The 19,385-nt window shown below is 38.7% G+C and overlaps 2 protein-coding genes and 1 non-coding gene across 4 annotated transcripts in view; 1 reads left to right on the plus strand and 2 right to left on the minus strand.

Moving 5' to 3' along the window:
- The window catches only part of PKP4 (plakophilin 4), a 961,933-nt gene that overhangs the window by 549,442 nt on the left and 393,106 nt on the right, over window positions 1-19,385 (plus strand). The gene's annotated exons all lie outside the window — the stretch shown is intronic.
- The window catches only part of CCDC148 (coiled-coil domain containing 148), a 338,775-nt gene that overhangs the window by 184,202 nt on the left and 135,188 nt on the right, over window positions 1-19,385 (minus strand). For both annotated transcript variants that reach the window (XM_049712716.1, XM_004276786.3), the window contains exons 9-10: window positions 16,224-16,362; window positions 13,509-13,715 (exon numbers count right to left, since the gene is read on the minus strand). In XM_049712716.1, coding sequence (XP_049568673.1) covers window positions 13,509-13,715; window positions 16,224-16,362 — 346 coding nt within the window. The remainder of the gene's footprint in view (window positions 1-13,508; window positions 13,716-16,223; window positions 16,363-19,385) is intronic.
- LOC117195449 (U12 minor spliceosomal RNA) lies at window positions 12,613-12,765 on the minus strand. Its single transcript, XR_004475167.1, has one exon. It is a non-coding gene; the product is annotated as a U12 minor spliceosomal RNA (small nuclear RNA).

The following is a 19,385-nucleotide window of genomic DNA, read 5'->3' on the forward strand; positions in this document are numbered from 1 at the left end:
GCTTCAGTAATCAAGACAATATGGTACTGGCACAAAAACAGAAACAGAGATCAATGGAACAAGATAGAAAGTCCAGAGATAAACCCACGCACCTATGGTCAAGTAATCTATAACAAAGGAGGCAAAGATATACAATGGAGAAAAAACAGTGTCTTCAATAAGTGATGCTGGGAAAACTGGACAGCTACATGTAAATGAATGAAATTAGAACACTCCCTAACACCATACACAAAAATAAACTCAAAATGGATTCAAGACCTAAATGTTAAGACCGGACACTATAAAACTCTTAGAGGAAAACATAGGAAGAACACTATTTGACATAAATCACACCAAGATCTTTTTTGACCCACCTCCTAGAGTAATGGAAATAAAAACAAAAATAAACAGGGCTTCCTTTGTGGTGCAGTGGTTGAGAGTCCGCCTGCCGATGCAGGGGACACGGGTTTGTGCCCCGGTCTGGGAGGATCCCACATGCTGCGGAGCGATTGGGCCCGTGAGCCATGGCCGCTGAGCCTGCGCGTCCAGAGCCTGTGCTCCACAGCGAGAGAGGCCACAACAGTGAGAGGCCCACATACTCTAAAAATTAAAATAAATAAATAAACAAATAGGACCTAATGAAACTTAAAAGCTTTTGCACAGCAATGGAAACCATAAACAAGACAAAAAGACAACCCTCAGAATGGGAGAAAATATTTGCAAACAAATCAACGGACTAAGGATTAATCTCCAAAATATATAAACAGCTCATGCAGCTCAATATTAAAGAAACCCAATTCAAAAATGGGCAGAAGACATAAATAGACATTTCTCCAAAGAAGACATACAGACAGCCAAGAAGCACATGAAAAGCTGCTCAACATCACTAATTATTAGAGAAATGCAAATCAAAACTACAATGAGGTATCACGTCACACCAGTCAAAATGGCCATCATCAGAAAATCTACAAACATCAAATGCTGGAGAGGGTGTGGAGAAAAGGGAACCCTCTTGCACTGTTGGTGGGAATGTAAATTGATACAGCCACTATGGAGAAAAGTACGGAGGTTCCTTAAAAAACTAAAAATAGAATCACCATATGATCCAGCAATCCCACTACTGGGTATATATCCAGAGAAAACCATAATTCAAAAAGACACATACACCCCAATGTTCACTGCAGCACTATTTACAATAGCCAGGTCATGGAAGCAACCTAAATGCCCATCGACAGATGAATGGATAAAGAAGATGTGGTGTATGTATATATATATATATATATATATATATATATATATATATATACAATGGAATATTACTCACCCATAAAAAGGAACTAAATTGAGTCATTTGTTGAGATGTGGATGGATCTAGAGACTGTCATACAGAGTGAAGTAAGTCAGAATGAGAAAAACAAATATCGTATATTAACGCATGTATGTGGAACGTAGAAAAATGGTACAGATGAACCGGTTTGCAGAGCAGAAGTTGAGACACAAATATACAGAACAAACGTATGGACACCAAGGTGGGAAAACCGTGGTGGGGTGGGGATGGTGGTGTGCTGAACTGGGCGATTGGGATTGGCATATATACACTGATGTGTATAAAATTGATGACTAATATGAACCTGCAGTATAAACAAACAAACAAACAAACTAAAAACAACTAATACTAAACTTTCTTTGGGTTATTTGTATGGAAATATGTTAATATAAATGTTTCAGACATTGCATGAAATTTCTAAAAATCTTGTATGTTCTGGTATAATGTTATGAGTCATAATTCTAGTTATTACTTTAAAATGTATATCTCAGGAATAACTAAATTTCTTTGTCAATTGCATTATTATGAACTTTCATCAAATCTTTAACCATGGTGATTTTAAGTCTTTTGTCATTTACAGACAGTTCTGGGTGTACTCTGATGCTTTTGCAAAAATGTTCCTATAAAAGGGTTTCATCTTCAAGGAATCATGGAAAAGACTCTGACAAGTACATGTTTCTGGTAACTGACTATACTGCTGAACTGAATGACTAAGCATTTTCAGAACTCTAATGGAAAACTGATGAATTCATAAAAGCGCTAACAAAAGATCAAGATAAAAAAAATTAATTACATGGGACTGAGTGAAGTGATGAGGATGATTAAAATTTTTGTGACTTTTTGTTTGAATTAAAAAAAAAAGAACAGAAAAAAAAAGAGTAGGAAATCTTGCCTCTCTGTAATATATATCGTGAAAGGTCTGCATAAATACTTATAAAAAATTCTGTATTTAGAAACCTATTCAAAATAGGTCTTCTTGGGCTTCTTAGAAGTGTCAATAAACTCATATGATGCACTTCCAAAAACAAAAAATTGCAATAATGTTTTGCAAAGTGACTATCAGTTTGCAGTCCCACCAGGAATGTATGAGAATTCAAGTTGTTCCACATTTTTGGCAATATTTGGTATGGTCAGATTTTTTATTTTAGACTAATAGGTATACACTTATATCCCATGATGGTTTTAATTTTCTTTTCTCTAATGACTAATAATATTGAGCATACTTTCATGTCTTATTTGCCATATAACTTGTTTTGTGATTTTTCTAATATTTTACTTTTTAATTGAGTTGTTTGTTTACTTATCATTAAGTAAACAAAACACTTTGTAAATCCTGATAATTCTTTATAAATTCAAATACAAGTCCTTCATCAGATATGTGATTTGCAAATATCTTCTCCTACTGGAAGGCCTGCCTTTTTATTGTCTTCACAGTATCTTTCTATGAGCAGGAATTCTTAATTTTGAGAAAGTCCAAATGGTCTTTTTTTTTTTTCTTTTAGGGGTAGTGCTTTTAGTGTCGTGTTTAAGAAATCTTTGTCCAACCCAAGGTCGTAAAGATTTTCTCCTATGTTGTCTTTCCCTGTGTTTTGTAGTTTTCAGTTTTACACTTAGGTCAGTGATCCATTTTGAGTTAATTTTTGTATAGGTCACAAGGTATGTATCAAGATTCATTTATTTTTGCATCTGAATATTCAATGGTTCCCACACCATTTGCACATAAAACTACCCTTTCTCCACAAAATTGACTTTGTATCTTTGTTTAAAATCAATTGACCATGGATGTGTGGGCCTATTTCTGGATTCTCTATTCTGTTAATTGAGGCACACATTTTTTTTAGTAGATATGTATTCATTTTTAATAAAAATTTTTTAAAATACTGGCTTTCTGACTCCAAGTTGTGGCCTCCTCTCTTAAATTACCCAGTCCTTGAAATTATGATTTCCTGAAGTTATACTGAACAAAGTTACTGTAAAATACAAATATCCCATACAAAGTATGTCACATGAAGTATCCTCATTTGCAAGACATCTTGTGAATTGTTATGACTTGCCACTGAAACATAAGGCTCTTGTTGCAAAGAACATTAAAAAGTACAGTCTCTTTTAGACTTTATAAATAGACCCCAATGCTGACAAATATGTTTTTTAAAACTAAGACATTTTAAGAGTAGGGCTACTTTGAATATATTATTTGGAACAAATACATAGATTCATCAAGTCCCTAAGCCCTGTGCAATTTCAATTAGCTACCTGCCAAGAGCCATAGATAACATAATATAGCTGTATAGAGAAAATGCCATCTGCCTCTGTGAGCAAAAATCACTCTAGTATCAATGCCTATGATTCCTCAAAGCTCTCTTGATTCCGCTGATACTATATCTAAGGTTAACCACAGAGAACTTCTCTGTGAATGTCTCCAACTGCAGAGACTATAGGGCCCCTGGGTCCATCCAGCACTGTACGAGATTCATTGATAACACTGATTGTGTGGATGGTGCATGGCACAGTTAACCACACCGAGATATTCATGAACAAATGCTCTAAATTGGCAGAAACCACTGAATCCTTGCCAGTTCCTGTGGTAAACTAAATATCCAAGTTTTTCTAACTGCATTTTTTTTCTTTTTTGATCCAGGAAACATATAATGTGAGGATCATTAATTCCCAAGAAGAAACTTGCATTATCTCTCATAACCAAAGAAAACACCCCTGAGATGATGCCAGAAATATAAATAGAAGTAAATAACACTGTGGACATTGAAAGATTGTTATCGTGTGGTAAAAGCAACCTTTCCCCTGCATCTAGTCCTTCAGGCCATGTGACTGATGGGTAAGTTTTTTGTGGTTACCTCTCCCTTTGAGGTGATCCTATATAGGGTACCGTGTGCCTAGAGCATCAGTTCCAGCTTGACCAGGTAAGTGATGGGCCATTATTGGTTCCAACTCCTGCTCATCTTAACCTGCAGTCAGCACACAGGCAAGTTAGAATAGCCCAGCAAGACCCAGACATCATCTGTGTCAATTTATTAGTTGTGTAAAAGAGAATCCACCCTAGTTAAAGAAGGAAAGAATTAAAGGGCTTTAGAAAGTTCACAGTCTTTGGAAGGGTCTGAGAAGCAAGCTCTAGACGAAGTTTCCAGGAATAACATCTAGAACCACACATCACAGAGCTGGTCTGGCAAAGGTCATACTGGCTCTGGCACAATCAGGAAGTTGCTGCCATCATCACTGACCCCAGAACATGCTGTATTTGCTTGGGATCACACCAGCAAGATGGCTCTCCATGCCATATCTGTCTCTTCATATAACTGTGTTTCTCTTTACCTTTCATTTCAGTAGTTTCATTATATGTGCCTCGGAATACTTTTCTTTGTATTTATCCATCTTAGGAGTTTGCTGAGTTTCTTGAAAATATAGATTAATGTCATTCATCAAATTTGGTAAGCTCTTGTATGTTATTTCTTCAATACTGTCTCTATCTCATTCTCTCTCTCCTCTTTCTGGGACTTCAATTACCTGTATATTAAACCTTTTTACTATGTTCCATATCTCTCTTATGTTCTCTATTCTGCTTTCATTTTATTATTTTTCTCTTCATGTACTTCATTTTGAAGATCGTCTATTGATCTACAAGTTCATTAATTCTACCTTCTCATAATGTCTAGTCTGCTCTTAAGGCTCATCCAATGAGTTCTTAAATTCAGGTATTATATTTTACATTTCTAGAATGTCCATTTGATTCATTTTTATATATTCTAATTCTCTACTGAAATATTCCATATTTTCATCCATTTTTTCATCTTTTCTTCCATTTTCTTTAACACATTTGTCATAATTATTTTGTAGTTCTTACCTTTTAACTGCAATATCTAGTTCATTTCTGAGACTGTTTTATTCCTTTATAATCAGTCACTTTTTCCTGTTTCTTTGAATGTTTGGTAATTTTTATCTGGGGCTGAACATTGTGAAGGATATATCCTAGAGGCTCTAAGTTATATTATTTTTCTCTAAACAGTGTTGAGTCTTTAGTCTGGAAGGTAGTTAAATTGCCACAAAATCTCCTGGATTGTGTTGATGGTTTATTTTTACTTTTTTTATGGTAGGTCTGTTTCAGTTTTGTCCATAATCCTCGAGTGCAGCCCATACCCTTAAGGCATGACCTTCCTGGAGTTTCAGCTGAACGTCTAGAATGTTCACCAGGATTTCTCCACATAAGCTGGGCTAGGACTCAAATATCTACACCTCCCCAAAACTGTGTGACCTCTGAAATTTCTATTCAGTTATCAGCCTACCAGTAGTTTTTCTCTCTTGGCCTTTTGGCATCTCATTCTCTGCATTCAGAGCTTATAATTTGGCAAAGGACCCATGAGATATTTTTGTAGGCATTTTGGAGGCTCTTTATCTGCTGTACCTTCATCTCTGGTACCCTATCCTCCAAATCTCAGGTGCCTTTGTAGGCCAAACTCCAATATCTGCTTCCTTCAGCTATCAAGATTATAATTTTCTGCTTGGGTTATTTCTCTCTCCACCTTATATTAAAAGATGATGTCAGGGGAATTTCCTGGCAGTCCAGTGGTTAGGACTCCACGCTTTCACTGCCGAGGGCCCAGGTTCAATCCCTGATTGGGGAACTAAGATCCTGAAAGCCGTGTAGCATGGGGGAAAAAAAAAGAAAAAAGAAAAAACACAGGATGTCAGGAAGAAATTCTGAGCAAATATAGGGCTCACCTTCAAAGTTTTATTTCACGGATCTTATCCAGGCACTGGCTGTCCAATGCCTGCAAACATTTTTTAAAATAATATTTTGTTCATGTTTTATAGTTGTTTATGGTGGTATCGGTTATTCATTATCACTGGAATTGGAACTCAAAAACTACATTTTAAATTAAAGTACCATACACCATCTGATTTGTAAAACCTAAGTCTAAGTCTATTCTCCAGAAGCAAAGGAGGCTGAAATCTGTGGAGAAGGGAGATTATGGGAGGAGTTGATGCCATGAGAAATGATCAAAGTGTGGAAAGGGTGGTCAAATGCTATTTATTCAAAAAGGTGTCTTCTACCCCATCATTATCTGACTTCCCTAACTACTATGGCTTCTTGGTTAGGATGTTCATTAGCTAGAGATGGGGGAAAAGGGCACAAAAACAAGATGAAGTCAAGAAGAAAACTAAGTGCCTGGTAACATGATTCATGCCCAAAATATACCTCAGTTTTATAGATTATCAGGTTTTCTTTTTAAAGTCACATGTGACTCTGAAGCGTATTCAGTGTTGACAATTAAGACTTGTACTTCATTTCTTAATGACTTTGCACATCCGCATACTTGTTTCTACAGCAAGATTCCCTCATAAATAAGGTAAAAAGAAGGTAGTGAAAATAGTACTATCTCAAGAGGTTATTAAGAAGAAGAGAAAAAAATGCCTAAGCCTTATTACATACTTCGACAAAAGTTACTCAGCACCAAATGTGTTCCAATCACTGAAAAATCTGATGCGGGGGAGGTGTTGGAGGGCTAGAGGAGTTGGAGGGGGTGTATGTTATACCAGGATGAATAAGATGGGGTTCCTGCTTGCAGTTGTATAGGGGACATAGATTTTTCAGTGTGAGAGGTCCACTAGGATCAGGAAGGAAAAGTGTTGACTGGATTAGGTAATATGGAGGTCACTGGTCACTTTGGAGAGAGGAGAGGATTTTGGTGGAGTGGAGAGGTCACAAGTCCTGGAGAAAAATATAATATAGATTATTCTTTCAAAAGGTTGATTTCAAATGAAAGGGTAGAGAATAGGGACTGCCCAGGTCCTAGAGGATGACTGAGAGAAATACCCCACAGAGTAAAAATAAAGAAAAAATAAGGAAAGGGGATAATCAGTAGAACCCAATTTCTAAAGTGGTTAGATGGGTCAGAGTCCCAAACATCAGAGGGAAGGACTGGATGTCATTGTGTAGAAGACATCACATCCTCCATTGGGAGGGAAGCAGGGGACTAGCAGGAGACAGACACAGGGTGGGCAAAGCAGGAATTAAGGGTCGATTTCATACCTCCATGACTTCATTTTATTGATAAAGTAGCAAGTGGGTTGTCTCCTGGGAGTCTGGTGGGGAGGGTGTATGGTGTTAGGTAAGAGTCTTGTAAGGACAGGTGATCCTTTGAAACAGTGATACGGGGAATAGGAAGAACTGGTGAACAAAGGACAAGACTAAGGATTCCCATGCTGACATTTCATTGAGAGTCCGGATAAGATGACTTTTCCTTAGTAGTAATTGGCCACCCAGTATGGACACAGAGAAAGTCAACTGTGAGACAGATCTGGGAATGAGGCTCCCCAGCCATTCTGTAGACAGACGAGGATGTTAAGGAGTCAAGTGCACAGCTAACAGAGTGGTCTAGGCTAGTGCCAGGACGGTCTGGGGCTGGTAGTCTAGGAAAATTTAGGGCAACAAAGAGCAGGTTTTGCGGGAGCAGGAGAATAAGATCTCTACTTTCCCACTTTCATCTCAGCCCTCTTGTGAGAGGCCTAAAAGCCTCTACTTGCTACAGCAGCAGTTACTGATGGAAAACCAAAATAAAACAGAGACAGAGAACTCATTATTTCAAAATTCCTTTAACTCTTTTCTTAAAGACACAAATGGTCTAAATCATCCCCCACAAGCCCCTTTAAATTCCAAGACTAAGAACAAAATTATGGTTAAATGTTTAATGTTTATTATAGCTAGCATGTTGGTTTTAGAAAGGTCAAATTTATGACACAATGAAGTAATATTTTTCACATTCTGTGAGTCTATTTTATAGCACATTGGGGCCCACAGTATAATAAATGTCTTCCATTATTTTGTAAGATTCTTGTATGCAAAGCTGTGTAGGGCAGTGATAATACGGAATTTCAAATCAACTGAGCTGGCGTGAACCTTAAGGCGGGTCACTTTATCTTTCAGGACTTCACCCTTCAGACTTGTAAAATGAAGACTAGGGATAAATCTCCAAGTTTCTTTACAGGTTAAAAAAAAATGAGCATAATTTAATATTTTTAATTACTACTGAATCGATAGAGTTACCCCTTTTCTTTTATGATATATTTTTGGTCCGAGCTATAATTTACTGAGTCTCAGTCCTTGATCAGGAACACAAACTCCAACGATAACACTGTCTCTATGGAAAATAGAATCCATTTTACCACAATTTACTTTATGTTCCAATTTCTCCACTCTCTGCCCACATTTACTCTTTGGAGGCTGCAACTCCAAAAGTTCAGAGATAGTTGTTCACCATATTGTGACCATGTGTCTCTGTGGAGACTCCATATTATGTTGTCTCCACTGACCCCAGCTCCTGATTTCATGGGTGAGTGCTCTACAGCACCCCTTGCACATTTTAACTTGGATTTGTCATTGAGGGTAATATCAGAAAATGCCTATAAAGCATCTATTCGAATGCCTGAGATGTTGGGGGCTCTCCACAGAATACGCCTGATACGTTGGGCAGCATGATGTATGGGAAATAATCAAAACACTGCCTTATTTTTGTCCCCCATTCAGATGTTTCTCCTGTCACTAGATGAAAACTAAGCAGAACCCATGGCTCACTCTTGGGTTACAGAGGGTCCCACAGTCACTTTAAGTCACAAAATACAGTCTTGATTCAAAATTAAATTGTCTAGTTCTAAGAGATTAAGCAACTCTTCCCTCTTTATTCAGAAGATAACATTTCCTTTCATTCCCTACATGCTTAGGCCATCAGAGTCCAGGAGTGGGAGGGAAAAGGGGAGGAGAGGTAAAGGGGAGAAGCAGAGTTCTCATTGGACTGGTGACTGACGCTGTCCCCAGTAAACCCGGCAGGTGCTTAATGCTGACTCTTGCCCTCCTATCAGTCTTCTTGTCTGGACTGTTCCTGGAAAATTCCCCATACACATTTTCCTTTAGCTAATTCTCTTCCACCTTCAGGTTACCATTTATTGCTGTTCCACCTCACTGTTTTGGGTGGAGCCCAAACCTCTGGCAAGAGCTTTGCTGGGCAGGAAAATCTCAGACCTTTGAAAATGACCCCATGCCACTATCCAATGATTTCTTAAATAGAGCACATAAAAGATTGATAAATAGTATTTCATTAGGACCTTCCAGAAAGCAGGAAAATGTTGCTCCAACTTTAACCACAAGAAAAAGCTGAATAGCCTACAACATCAAAACTTTTCTTGAACCCATCGGAGAAGAGGTCATGGGGCAATAAACTAGCCTGAGATTTAAAGAAAGGTAGATGTCTTACCTTTCTGGTAAGACAGACTGGCTTACCTGAGGCAGAGCCCCTGGGAAAGACAAGGCCATCCTAGAAGGGATAAGAAGATTGCAGGTAAAACTGTGATGATCCCATAGTTACACTTTAACAATTGCTGCTGTGGCAGAGTGTTAGCTTCTGTATAAAACCCATGGAAGCTACAGACGTAAGGGGAATTTACACCCCTTCACAGGCTTTTCTCTACAAACCTCACAGAATGCTCCTAAGAAAGATGGAGGTCAGGGTAAGCGAGCAGAGGAAGTTCCCTATGGGTGTGCAAATCAGCGAGAGAGGAACAAAACCCTACTGAACAAAAGGCGCTGTGGGTGGGGAGGGATGCAGAGCAGCAAACTCACCAGGGCGCAAGTATAGACCCTTTACAGCTAGGGAAAGGGAACAAAGAAATCTTCCTCTCCTGGGGAAGAAGCAGCAAGCTCTCTCCCTCACAGGAACAAGCAAGACCAGAGGCGAGTCTGGAGTTCATCTGCCCTGGGGAGGAGGGCACAGCTACTGAGTAGGTCCTGGCCCCAAGTCAAGAAGGACATAGGTCCTGCCCAAGACTGAGGCTGAACCAAGAAAGCAGAATGCCTCTTCCCCAGCCAGGCTAGCAAGGGGCTAGTAAGAACCTACTGCAGCAGAAGGTGCAAGAGGAGCAAGTCTCTCTCTTGGGCTCAGGTTCACAGGGAAAGCCTGAAGCCTACTCCCACCATAAGCAAAGTACACTAATTGCCAAAAACTGAAGACCACTGGTGAATGGATAAACTGTGATAAACCCATATCATGGAATACTACACAGCAATAAAAACGACGAAACTATTGACATACACAATAACGTGGCTGGATTTCAAAGGCATTATGCTAAGGGAAAAAAGCCAGACTCAAAAAAGCGCATACTATAATGGTTACGTTTATATGACATTTTAGAATAGGCAAACTATAGGGACAGAGATCAGTAGTTGCCAAAGGCTGAAGGTGGGTGAGGTGTTGACTACAAAGAGGCATGAAGGATGGCTGACAGTGATGGAACAGTTCTACATCCTGACTGCAGGGGAGGTTACGTGTCAGGCATTTGTCAAAACTCAGAACTGTACACTAAAAAGGGTGATTTGTACAGTATATAACTTATACCTCAAAGACATTTAAAATTTAAAAAAACAGAATTTCATTAAAATTAAGAAGGTTTGTTTATGAAAAAACAATGTTAAGAGTGTGAAGAGACAAGTTACAGATTGGGAGAAAAAAATAGAACCTGCATACAGAATATATAAAGAACATACAAATGAGTAAGAAAAAAAGGCAGGCGATGGAATAGAAAAATGGGCAAAGGACCTAAGTGGCCATTTCACAAAAGAGAATATTCAAATGGCCAATATGCATAAGAAAAGCTGCTCAATATCTTTATTCTAAATGCAAATGAAAATCATAATGAGGTGCCACTACACATCCATCAGATTAGCTGAAGTGAAAGATTGGCAACATCAATGTTGGTGAGGATGTGGAGCAACTGAGAGTGGTTGCTAATTTATATAACCACTTTGGAAAACTATTTGGCAGTCTTTACTAAAGTGAAACACCCATGAGCCTTATGATGCAGCGATTCCACTCCTAGGTACTTATCCAAGAGATATGAGGGCCTATGACCACCATAAGACATGTTCAAGAATGTTCATAGCACCATTATCATAACAGCAAAAACCTGAAAGCAACACAAATTCCCATCAATAGGAGAACATACAAATAAATTGTGGTACATGTATATTATGTAGGAAGTACTACCCAGCTATAAAAAAGAACAAATAATTGCAACATGCAACAAGGACGAAACTCACAGATATGATGAGTGAAAGAAGTGTAAAAGAGTATATACTGTATGATTCGATTCATATGAAATTCACCAATAAGCAAAACTAACCTATGGTGATGAATTCAGAATAGTGGTCATGAATGGGGCCAGTATATACTGAGAAAAGGCATGAGAGAGTCTTCTGAGCGGTTCTATACCTTGACCCTGATGGTATTTCTATGGGCAGCATATATTTATAAAACTTTATTCAATAGCACACTTAGGTTCTGTGTGCTCTACTGCATGTATGTTTACCTCAAGGTAATACAATAAAAAGAAAATATCACCTACAGCATAGTTTAAGGGCTAATGATAATGTGTGCAAAATGAGTATAAACAGACTAGGAGTACATAAGGACTTGTCGTGGCCCCTGACTACCCTCCACCTTTTTTTTTTAGAGTCACTGAGTGTTCCTAATCAGTCACAGATGGAGAAGAAACACACATTAGCTCTGTAGCCCATGGTAGATAGGGCTTGATGCAGCTTCTATTGCTTTTAGGTCCTAAGCTTATGCAATGTCAAAAGAAATATATTTTTGTTTAAAAAAATGCAGGGATTTCCCTGGTGGTGCAGTGGTTAAGACTCTGCGCTCCCAATGCAGGGGGCCCGGATTCAATCCCTGGTCAGGGAACTAGATCCCACATGCATGCCGCAACTAAGGAGCCCGCCTGCCGCAACTAAGACCTGGCACAACCAAATAAATAAATATTAAAAAAAGAAAAAATGCAGAGCAGACATTTTTCCTCTAATGTTTTAAAATAGAGACATTTGTTTCTATATGCTATTAACTGCTATAATATAACATCTACCAGCTTATTTTTTCTATCAAGAGAATATAATTTCTTGTTGCACCATCATCATCCTACCATGTCATTTATCAGTAAATTAATATTTGGGCACTGTATGTATGCTGTAACTCAATACAACTGTGTGTGTGCGTATGCCACATGTATCTTTATTTCTCAACCACAAACAAGCAGTTGGCATTATACTGCAGTTACAGAACTACTAAGTTTCAGAGAGCCGGCTAAGGTCACCAACTCCAGGTTCAACAGTTTCATAGGTAATAATATTGTTGGCAATTTTGTGAGGTCCGACCAGTCCCCTGCTCGGGGAATTAGTTAGCTCCCGGGTCCTGTCTCAGCTTCTCCAGTTTGTATGGTTCAGACCATTCTACTCTTTAAGTATAAGGCGGATTGCCAAATCACAACTCCCAGGCATCCTGCAAAATAAGCAGGTCACCTTAGGGGCAACCTTTACCCACTCAAAAATTCACCTCACATTAGCAGTAAGGATTTGGCACCACCCCAAATCATTATTTTCCTTACTCATAAGTTTAAGGCATGATACAATTCATGTTTGGTGGCCCTTCCAACGCTCCTAGAGAGGCCATATTCACATGGGGCCTCCAGGACTCATGCACCTGTGACCAGGCACAGCAGCCACTCTTGTTTTCAGTTCTGCCACTAATGTAATTCCTCTATATTTCCCTGCGGGTGTCAGACACCAGTGCTCAAGCCTCCAACTACAGGGGTTACACACTCAACTCTCCAAGTCATCCTGGAGGCCCCTCGCTGGGTCTGAGCAGGAGGAAAACCCTGTCTGCTCCCCCCTCACTCTGCTGAGTGCTCACGCACAGCCATCAAGCTCTCCTCAATGTTTCTCTTCACAAATCCTCCCTCCTCTTCATAATTTGACCCTTTTTTTAAAAAACATCTTTAATGTGAATGAGAGGTCCATGAGTCTGGAGCAGCGTCAGACATTTACTTTATAATTACATTCTGCATTTTCATCCAGCACCTCACTCTGATGTACAGCATTTGTGGTTGGTATTGGACATCCTCAATCAAAACTTCAATACTCACCTCCTGTTATAGTAACTTCAGGTTGAACCGTATGAAATTGTTGATTGTTCACAATTTTTGATCTAAAAGAATTTCAATTTCATATGGTTTGAACTAACAATTGTATTCAAAATAGGCTTTTTAGAGAAATGGGACTTTAGGTTGGAATTGAACAAAAGGGAAAAGTGAATTCTTAAGTGAATACCCAGGCAAATACTAAAGCACCTTCTGCAAAGCGTCTCACCTTGGCTTTCAGATCAGCACACACTTCCTGTTGCTTTTTCCTATCCTTAACCAACATGTTTTCCATTTCATGAGTTGCACAGGCCTCGGCCACTGTCAGCACAGCCTTCTGTATAAAGTCTCTCCTATTCTTACTCCAACTTGCTATCAGGATCCTTCGCTGCTCCTTAGCAAAGCGATATTGGTCACAATATTTTTCATGTTCGACCTGAAAAGGTAACAGGTGGTAAACGCTTATGAAACTGAGCCTACGCTTTATGTCATTGTTACAAAAGTGAATAAAATGAATTATAACCAATGATTTTGAAAAATAAGGGACAAACATCTTAATAGTAAATACAACAACCAGGACCAAGTACCAGTCCCAGAGTTCTGAGCCCATGGCTAACTGGTGACTGAGGACCAGTCATTAAATGTTTTTAAGTTTTATACAGGATGGAGTCAGACCAGACAGCCCTAAAACAACTTCTACCCCTATATAGCAATGAATCTATGAGCAGAAAATATGATTTCCCCTACATATAATTTCAAAAATACTCCATCTTTAAATCAGCTTTGCTGTATTAACAGTGACTCCAGGTGCTTCAGTTAGATATATGCTAATAAACATTAAAAATTGCCACAATAATCCTGAAAACTCAGTTTGCCCTTGATTACTGAAACAATCAGATGTTCAGACATCTAAACTTGAAGTATTTATAGCAATGACAGTAGCCCTTCCCATCCCACACTCCTGAGGGACATGATATTCTTACATAGGTACCAATAGTTCCTGCTGCCAGTGAATCCCAACCCTGGGAGATTTGAGTCTTGAGGGAAAGAACAGGACGGGAGATAGCCTGAGTAGTTCGAAAAATCTCTGTAGGTGATTCTGAAATACTTATATAGAGGTGTGTCTCCTGCAATTGAGAGTCAGTGCTCTAAATAATTCTTTATTTTGCCAGTATAGACCACATCTCTGAATTTGATACATTACTTAACCCCTAAGCGATGTGAGAAAAGAAGCTAGCGAGCAGCATAAGGTTGGTCCTACCTAAAAAAAATAACTTAGGTATGGTTAATTAAGTACATAATGAAACGGGCTATGGCTTCACTGAAACCAAATATCAGCTTCTAAATTCTGTTTGGTAAACTTCTTAGCTTTATTCCCCTAAGCCAAGAATATGCTTAAAACTTGGCAAACATTAAGGAAGTATACACCATGCAGAAATGCATACTAATTATCCCAATGTAAGAAGTAAATGCAAAAATCTTTATCATATTAATAGTAGGCAAATATAAAAATCTACACAGTTAAAAATGACAGCTGGTCACAGAAGCAAACAGAATCTATAGGGAATAAAAAGAAAGATCTAATTTAGTAAATTAAGAGTTTTGTAAAATCCAGAATGAATTATTATATAACATGTTTTTTACACAATAAGGATTTGCTATAAAATAAAGGTCAGAATTAAAACAAATAATTGGGTGGGGGTTGGTGGGTGGGAAAGGATAAGAGAGGTTGGTCATACTAGTTGTGTGGCCTTTGCCTCAGTTTCTTCACCTGAAAAGTAAGGATAACTATAGTTCTCTCATCCACTGTTACGTGCATTACAGGAGTTTACACATGACTGAGATAGGATAAATTCTATACACGTTAGTATTGTTACTTGCTTGATTTAAAACAATTACAAAATGCAGGGTATGTGATAATATTTTATAGCATGGCCTATTTAAAAGGTAAGAGTCGGACTTCCCTGCAGGCAACATGGGTTCGAGCCCTGGTCCGGGAAGATTCTACATGCCGTGGAGCAGCTGAGCCCGTGTGCCACAACTGCTGAGCCTGCACTCTGAAGCCCACGAGCCACAACTAGTGAGCCCACGTGCCACAACCACTGAAGCCCACGTGCCTAGAGCCCGTGCTCTGCAACGAGAGGCCACTGCAATGAGAAACCCATGCGCCACAACGAAGAGTAGCCCCAGCTCGACGCAGCTGGAGAAAAGCCTGTGCACAGCAACGAAGACCCAGCGTAGCCAAAAATAAATAAATAAATTTATTTTTTTAAAAAAAGGTAAGAGTCTATGCATGTTTGTTTACATATATGTTTTAAAGTGAGTTACTATGAAATTCACTGGTGACATGGTAACTTCTGTTTCCTTGTCTATGTTACCTTGTCCACTAAAGAATGTAACCATAACTTCCCAGGGAAATTTCAGCCAGGACTCTGAGTTATGAATTTGGGGCATTTGTGTTTAGACCCGTCTAGGGGGATCAAGTGGAGTTGTGGTGGGGATGGTGTAGGTAGGCACCAGCTCCCAAGGCAAGTGTTGGCTTCCCCACGACTAGAAGGACTGAGGTGTGGTAGGCTGTGTGAAGGCAGGAGCAGACACCCCATTTTCAGGCAAGACTCAGAGATGGCAGAACCTCTGAAATGGGCAGGTGAATGTACAGACACCTGGAGGTCAACACTAGCAGAGCAACCCAGGGGACCATGGTGAAGCTCTCTGTGGCAAGTAAGCCACAGAAGAGTGAATGTGGCCAGAGGGATCTCCCACCTTTTTATGTACCACACTGACCCGAAAAATGGTAGACTTTCAAAATATAACCCTATTATTTTCTAGAGTGCAGAAAAAAAAATCATTTTAGAGCACCATTTAAAGTATATATATATTTTGCTCAATAATTATCAATCATTAAAACAATTTAACTTGCCAGCATATAGGGTCCAGCACTCACCAAATCATGCCTCGATTTGTGAGGAAAATGTCTCTGTAACATGTCCAGATACAGAGTCCTTCTGCCACTGAGATCCCCAGGATACTGATCCACAAGAGCCTGGTAAAACCAGTGGTCTTCATCACTTAATTGGAAGTTTCTGGAAGAAATAAAAATGTCACAACACTTTAAGCAATCATGGAGTTTGAGGGACCTTAAACTGTTTAAGCTGTTAGTGAATGATAATGATTATATTAAATAAAGACTTTTTAAAAAATACATTAGCCAAATTAAATGTCTCCTATAGAAAAAGTTCTAAATTATAACACAATGGGTTCTTTCAATCCTTTATTTGGTCTTGCCATGAGTTTCAGGAATAATTTGAAGAAGTTTAACAATGAGACATAATATTTTTAAAATATTTATTCTATCTTGCCTACAACAATATTTTAAAAATTATGACCAATGAATGAAATAATAAATTATTAACTCTACAGATTAAAAAGGAATTTTGCTAATTCAACAAACTTCCTGTTTCTAGACTGGAGGAAAACACAAATGTAGAGAGTCAAATAAACAATACACAAAGGAAACCAAGGCCTGAGGAAGGCACATATTAAGGTTGACTTTAGAAGTAAGTCTAGGGACTTCCCTTGTGGCACAATGGTTAAGAATCCGCCTGCCAATGCAGGGGACACGGGTTCGAGCCCTGGTCCAGGAAAATCCCACATGCTGTGGAGCAACTAAGCCCATGCACCACCACTACTGAGCCTGCGCTCTAGAGCCCATGAGCCGCAACTACTGAGCCCGCGCACCACAACTACTGAAGCCGTGCACCTACAGCCTGTGCTCCGCGACAAGAGAAGCCACCACAATGAGAAGCCTGTGCACCACAAGGAAGAGTAGCCCCCGCCTCACCACAACTAGACAAAAGCCCACTCGCAGCAACAAAGACACAATGCAGCCAAAAAAAAAAAAAGTAAGTCTAAAATTATCTTTTATTTTACCCGCTCAGCTTCTTGCTTTGTGGAGGTAAGACTAGATATTGGTAGTAAAAAGATAACCAGTGGCATTAAATTTCAGATCACTAAAGAAATCATTTGTAACAGGATCCCTTCAAGTCACCTTCCCAATAACATATCCATCATGCTCCAAAATACCTTTTTTAGTTCAGAACTTTCCGAGGTACTGGCCTGGTTTGTGTATTAGCAAAGCCCTATGCAAAGTAAAAAGGTTACAATATCAGCTTGAACTCTACACTGAATTAATGTTTCTTTATTATTCTGAGTTTATTTGCATATCATCATTCCTGTTTAATAAGTTGGAATAATCAAATACAGATGCAATCAGAAGGAATATTATTAGCAACAAATATTTCTTTGATCCAAGATGGAGACTTGCTATTGTTTATTTCTATCATTGGCCTTCTACTTTAAAGTTAGTTGTGCAATTTAAAGAATTTTTACAGTATGTCCTCTATGCCCTTGAAAAATATTTGACAATTTAAAACAATAAAAACCTCTTTAAATCAGTGACACTAATGGGAATTCTACCATCCTCATCCAACTTACCCAGTTTCTGTAAAGTATTTCATGATACTGATAAGTAGCAAGAAAGAAACAAAGTTATTTTTCAAAGAAGATAACCTTCTCTAACAGCTCTATAATAGGAAGAAAAAGTGGGCTGGAAGTGTTCCATTAGGAAGAAGCAAACTCTACATTTCTTCTGTATGACATGATAATATATTGCAGAGAAAGAATTTGAGATTTCATTCATTGAACACATTGAGTGTTTGGGGTCTCTCTGAATCAGTTAAGCCAAAGGCTTCTGCAAATAAAGCATCTCAAATAGGAGTATTAAGCCTGGAGAAAGGAATTGCCTGAGTGGTTTTGGCATTTAAAACACCCTCAAGTCTTCAGGGACAGTATCTCAGGTCCTCTCTCAAGGAACTCATTTCATTCATGATAACATAAATGCATTTTAATAGCAGAGTTAGCCACATTTCTACATGGCAAGCAATCAGAAAAAGGAATAGACCCAGAGTCGATGTCCTCATTAATGCTTTTAAACTGTTTCTGTAATCAAAGGGACCTGAATACAGTTTGAATTTCCATCTTTATTTGATTACAAGGATAGACGTGTAGGGGTGTATGTGCTGGGGAGGAGGAAGCGACAGAATCTAGGTCCAATAAGCTCTCTGTTCTTTTAAATTGTCATTTATCTATATAAAGGATGCTGTTGGTGCCAGGCTAGATCACCTTGATGAGCTAGAATTCCTATCTTCAAAATGCTGGTAATTCACAGATGTACCTTCCTCCTCTGAAGAACTGTCCTGGGCTAGATGGGAACTGCCTCACCCAGGAGGCTATTCTCCCACCACCTTTCAGAGCCAACCTCAACCAACGACTGGCTGACATGGGGGTACAGAAGGCCAGGCCACTTGCCTCAAGATGAGACCAACTCTGTGATGCCATTCGTGCTCCAGAGTTTCACTGTGGGAGCAAACTGTAACCTGTTTCCATTGAGATCTTCTGCCACAGACATCTTCCCCTCCTCCATCCTGCTTCCCTTACCATCCTTCTCCTGAGAGCACTGCCCAACAAATCACATGTTCTTACAATCCCTGTCTCAGATTTGCTTTTACAGAATTGACCTAAGATAATCTATGAGCAACCTTACCCATAATTGTCAAAAATTATTTAAATTCTTTGGCAAATGGAGAGGTACTTCTAAGCTAATTGTTTTGATGATCTCTCATACTGAATTGTGGTGTAAGATTGTGGCTATCCTCAAAGTGCAGATAGCAAACACTTACAAAAATGTTTTTTAAATAAAAGCACACATTAAGCAGTGTGCATTGCTATAAATAAACATAGCAGCAGAAGAATTTGTGGTACTCAGTACATTTTTATACATTGCATGAATGTATTAATTAGGTACCATTTTAGTGACAACATTAAAACCACTTAAACATATGAAGATAATATAACATTAAAACTACATATTTCAAACCAAGTATGATATGAACAATGATCACATCCATTTTGCTCCTATTGATTTTGGAAACCTCACATCTCAACAGCTTTTTCCAATTACCACAATTACACAAATTGTAAGTCATTTTTCTATTAGATGTAGGATAAAAACGAAAAACATGCTTATAAGAAATGATAGGGCTTCCAT

The sequence above is a fragment of the Orcinus orca genome, chromosome 7 (assembly GCF_937001465.1).
Source record: "Orcinus orca chromosome 7, mOrcOrc1.1, whole genome shotgun sequence".
Classification (NCBI taxonomy): domain Eukaryota; kingdom Metazoa; phylum Chordata; class Mammalia; order Artiodactyla; family Delphinidae; genus Orcinus; species Orcinus orca.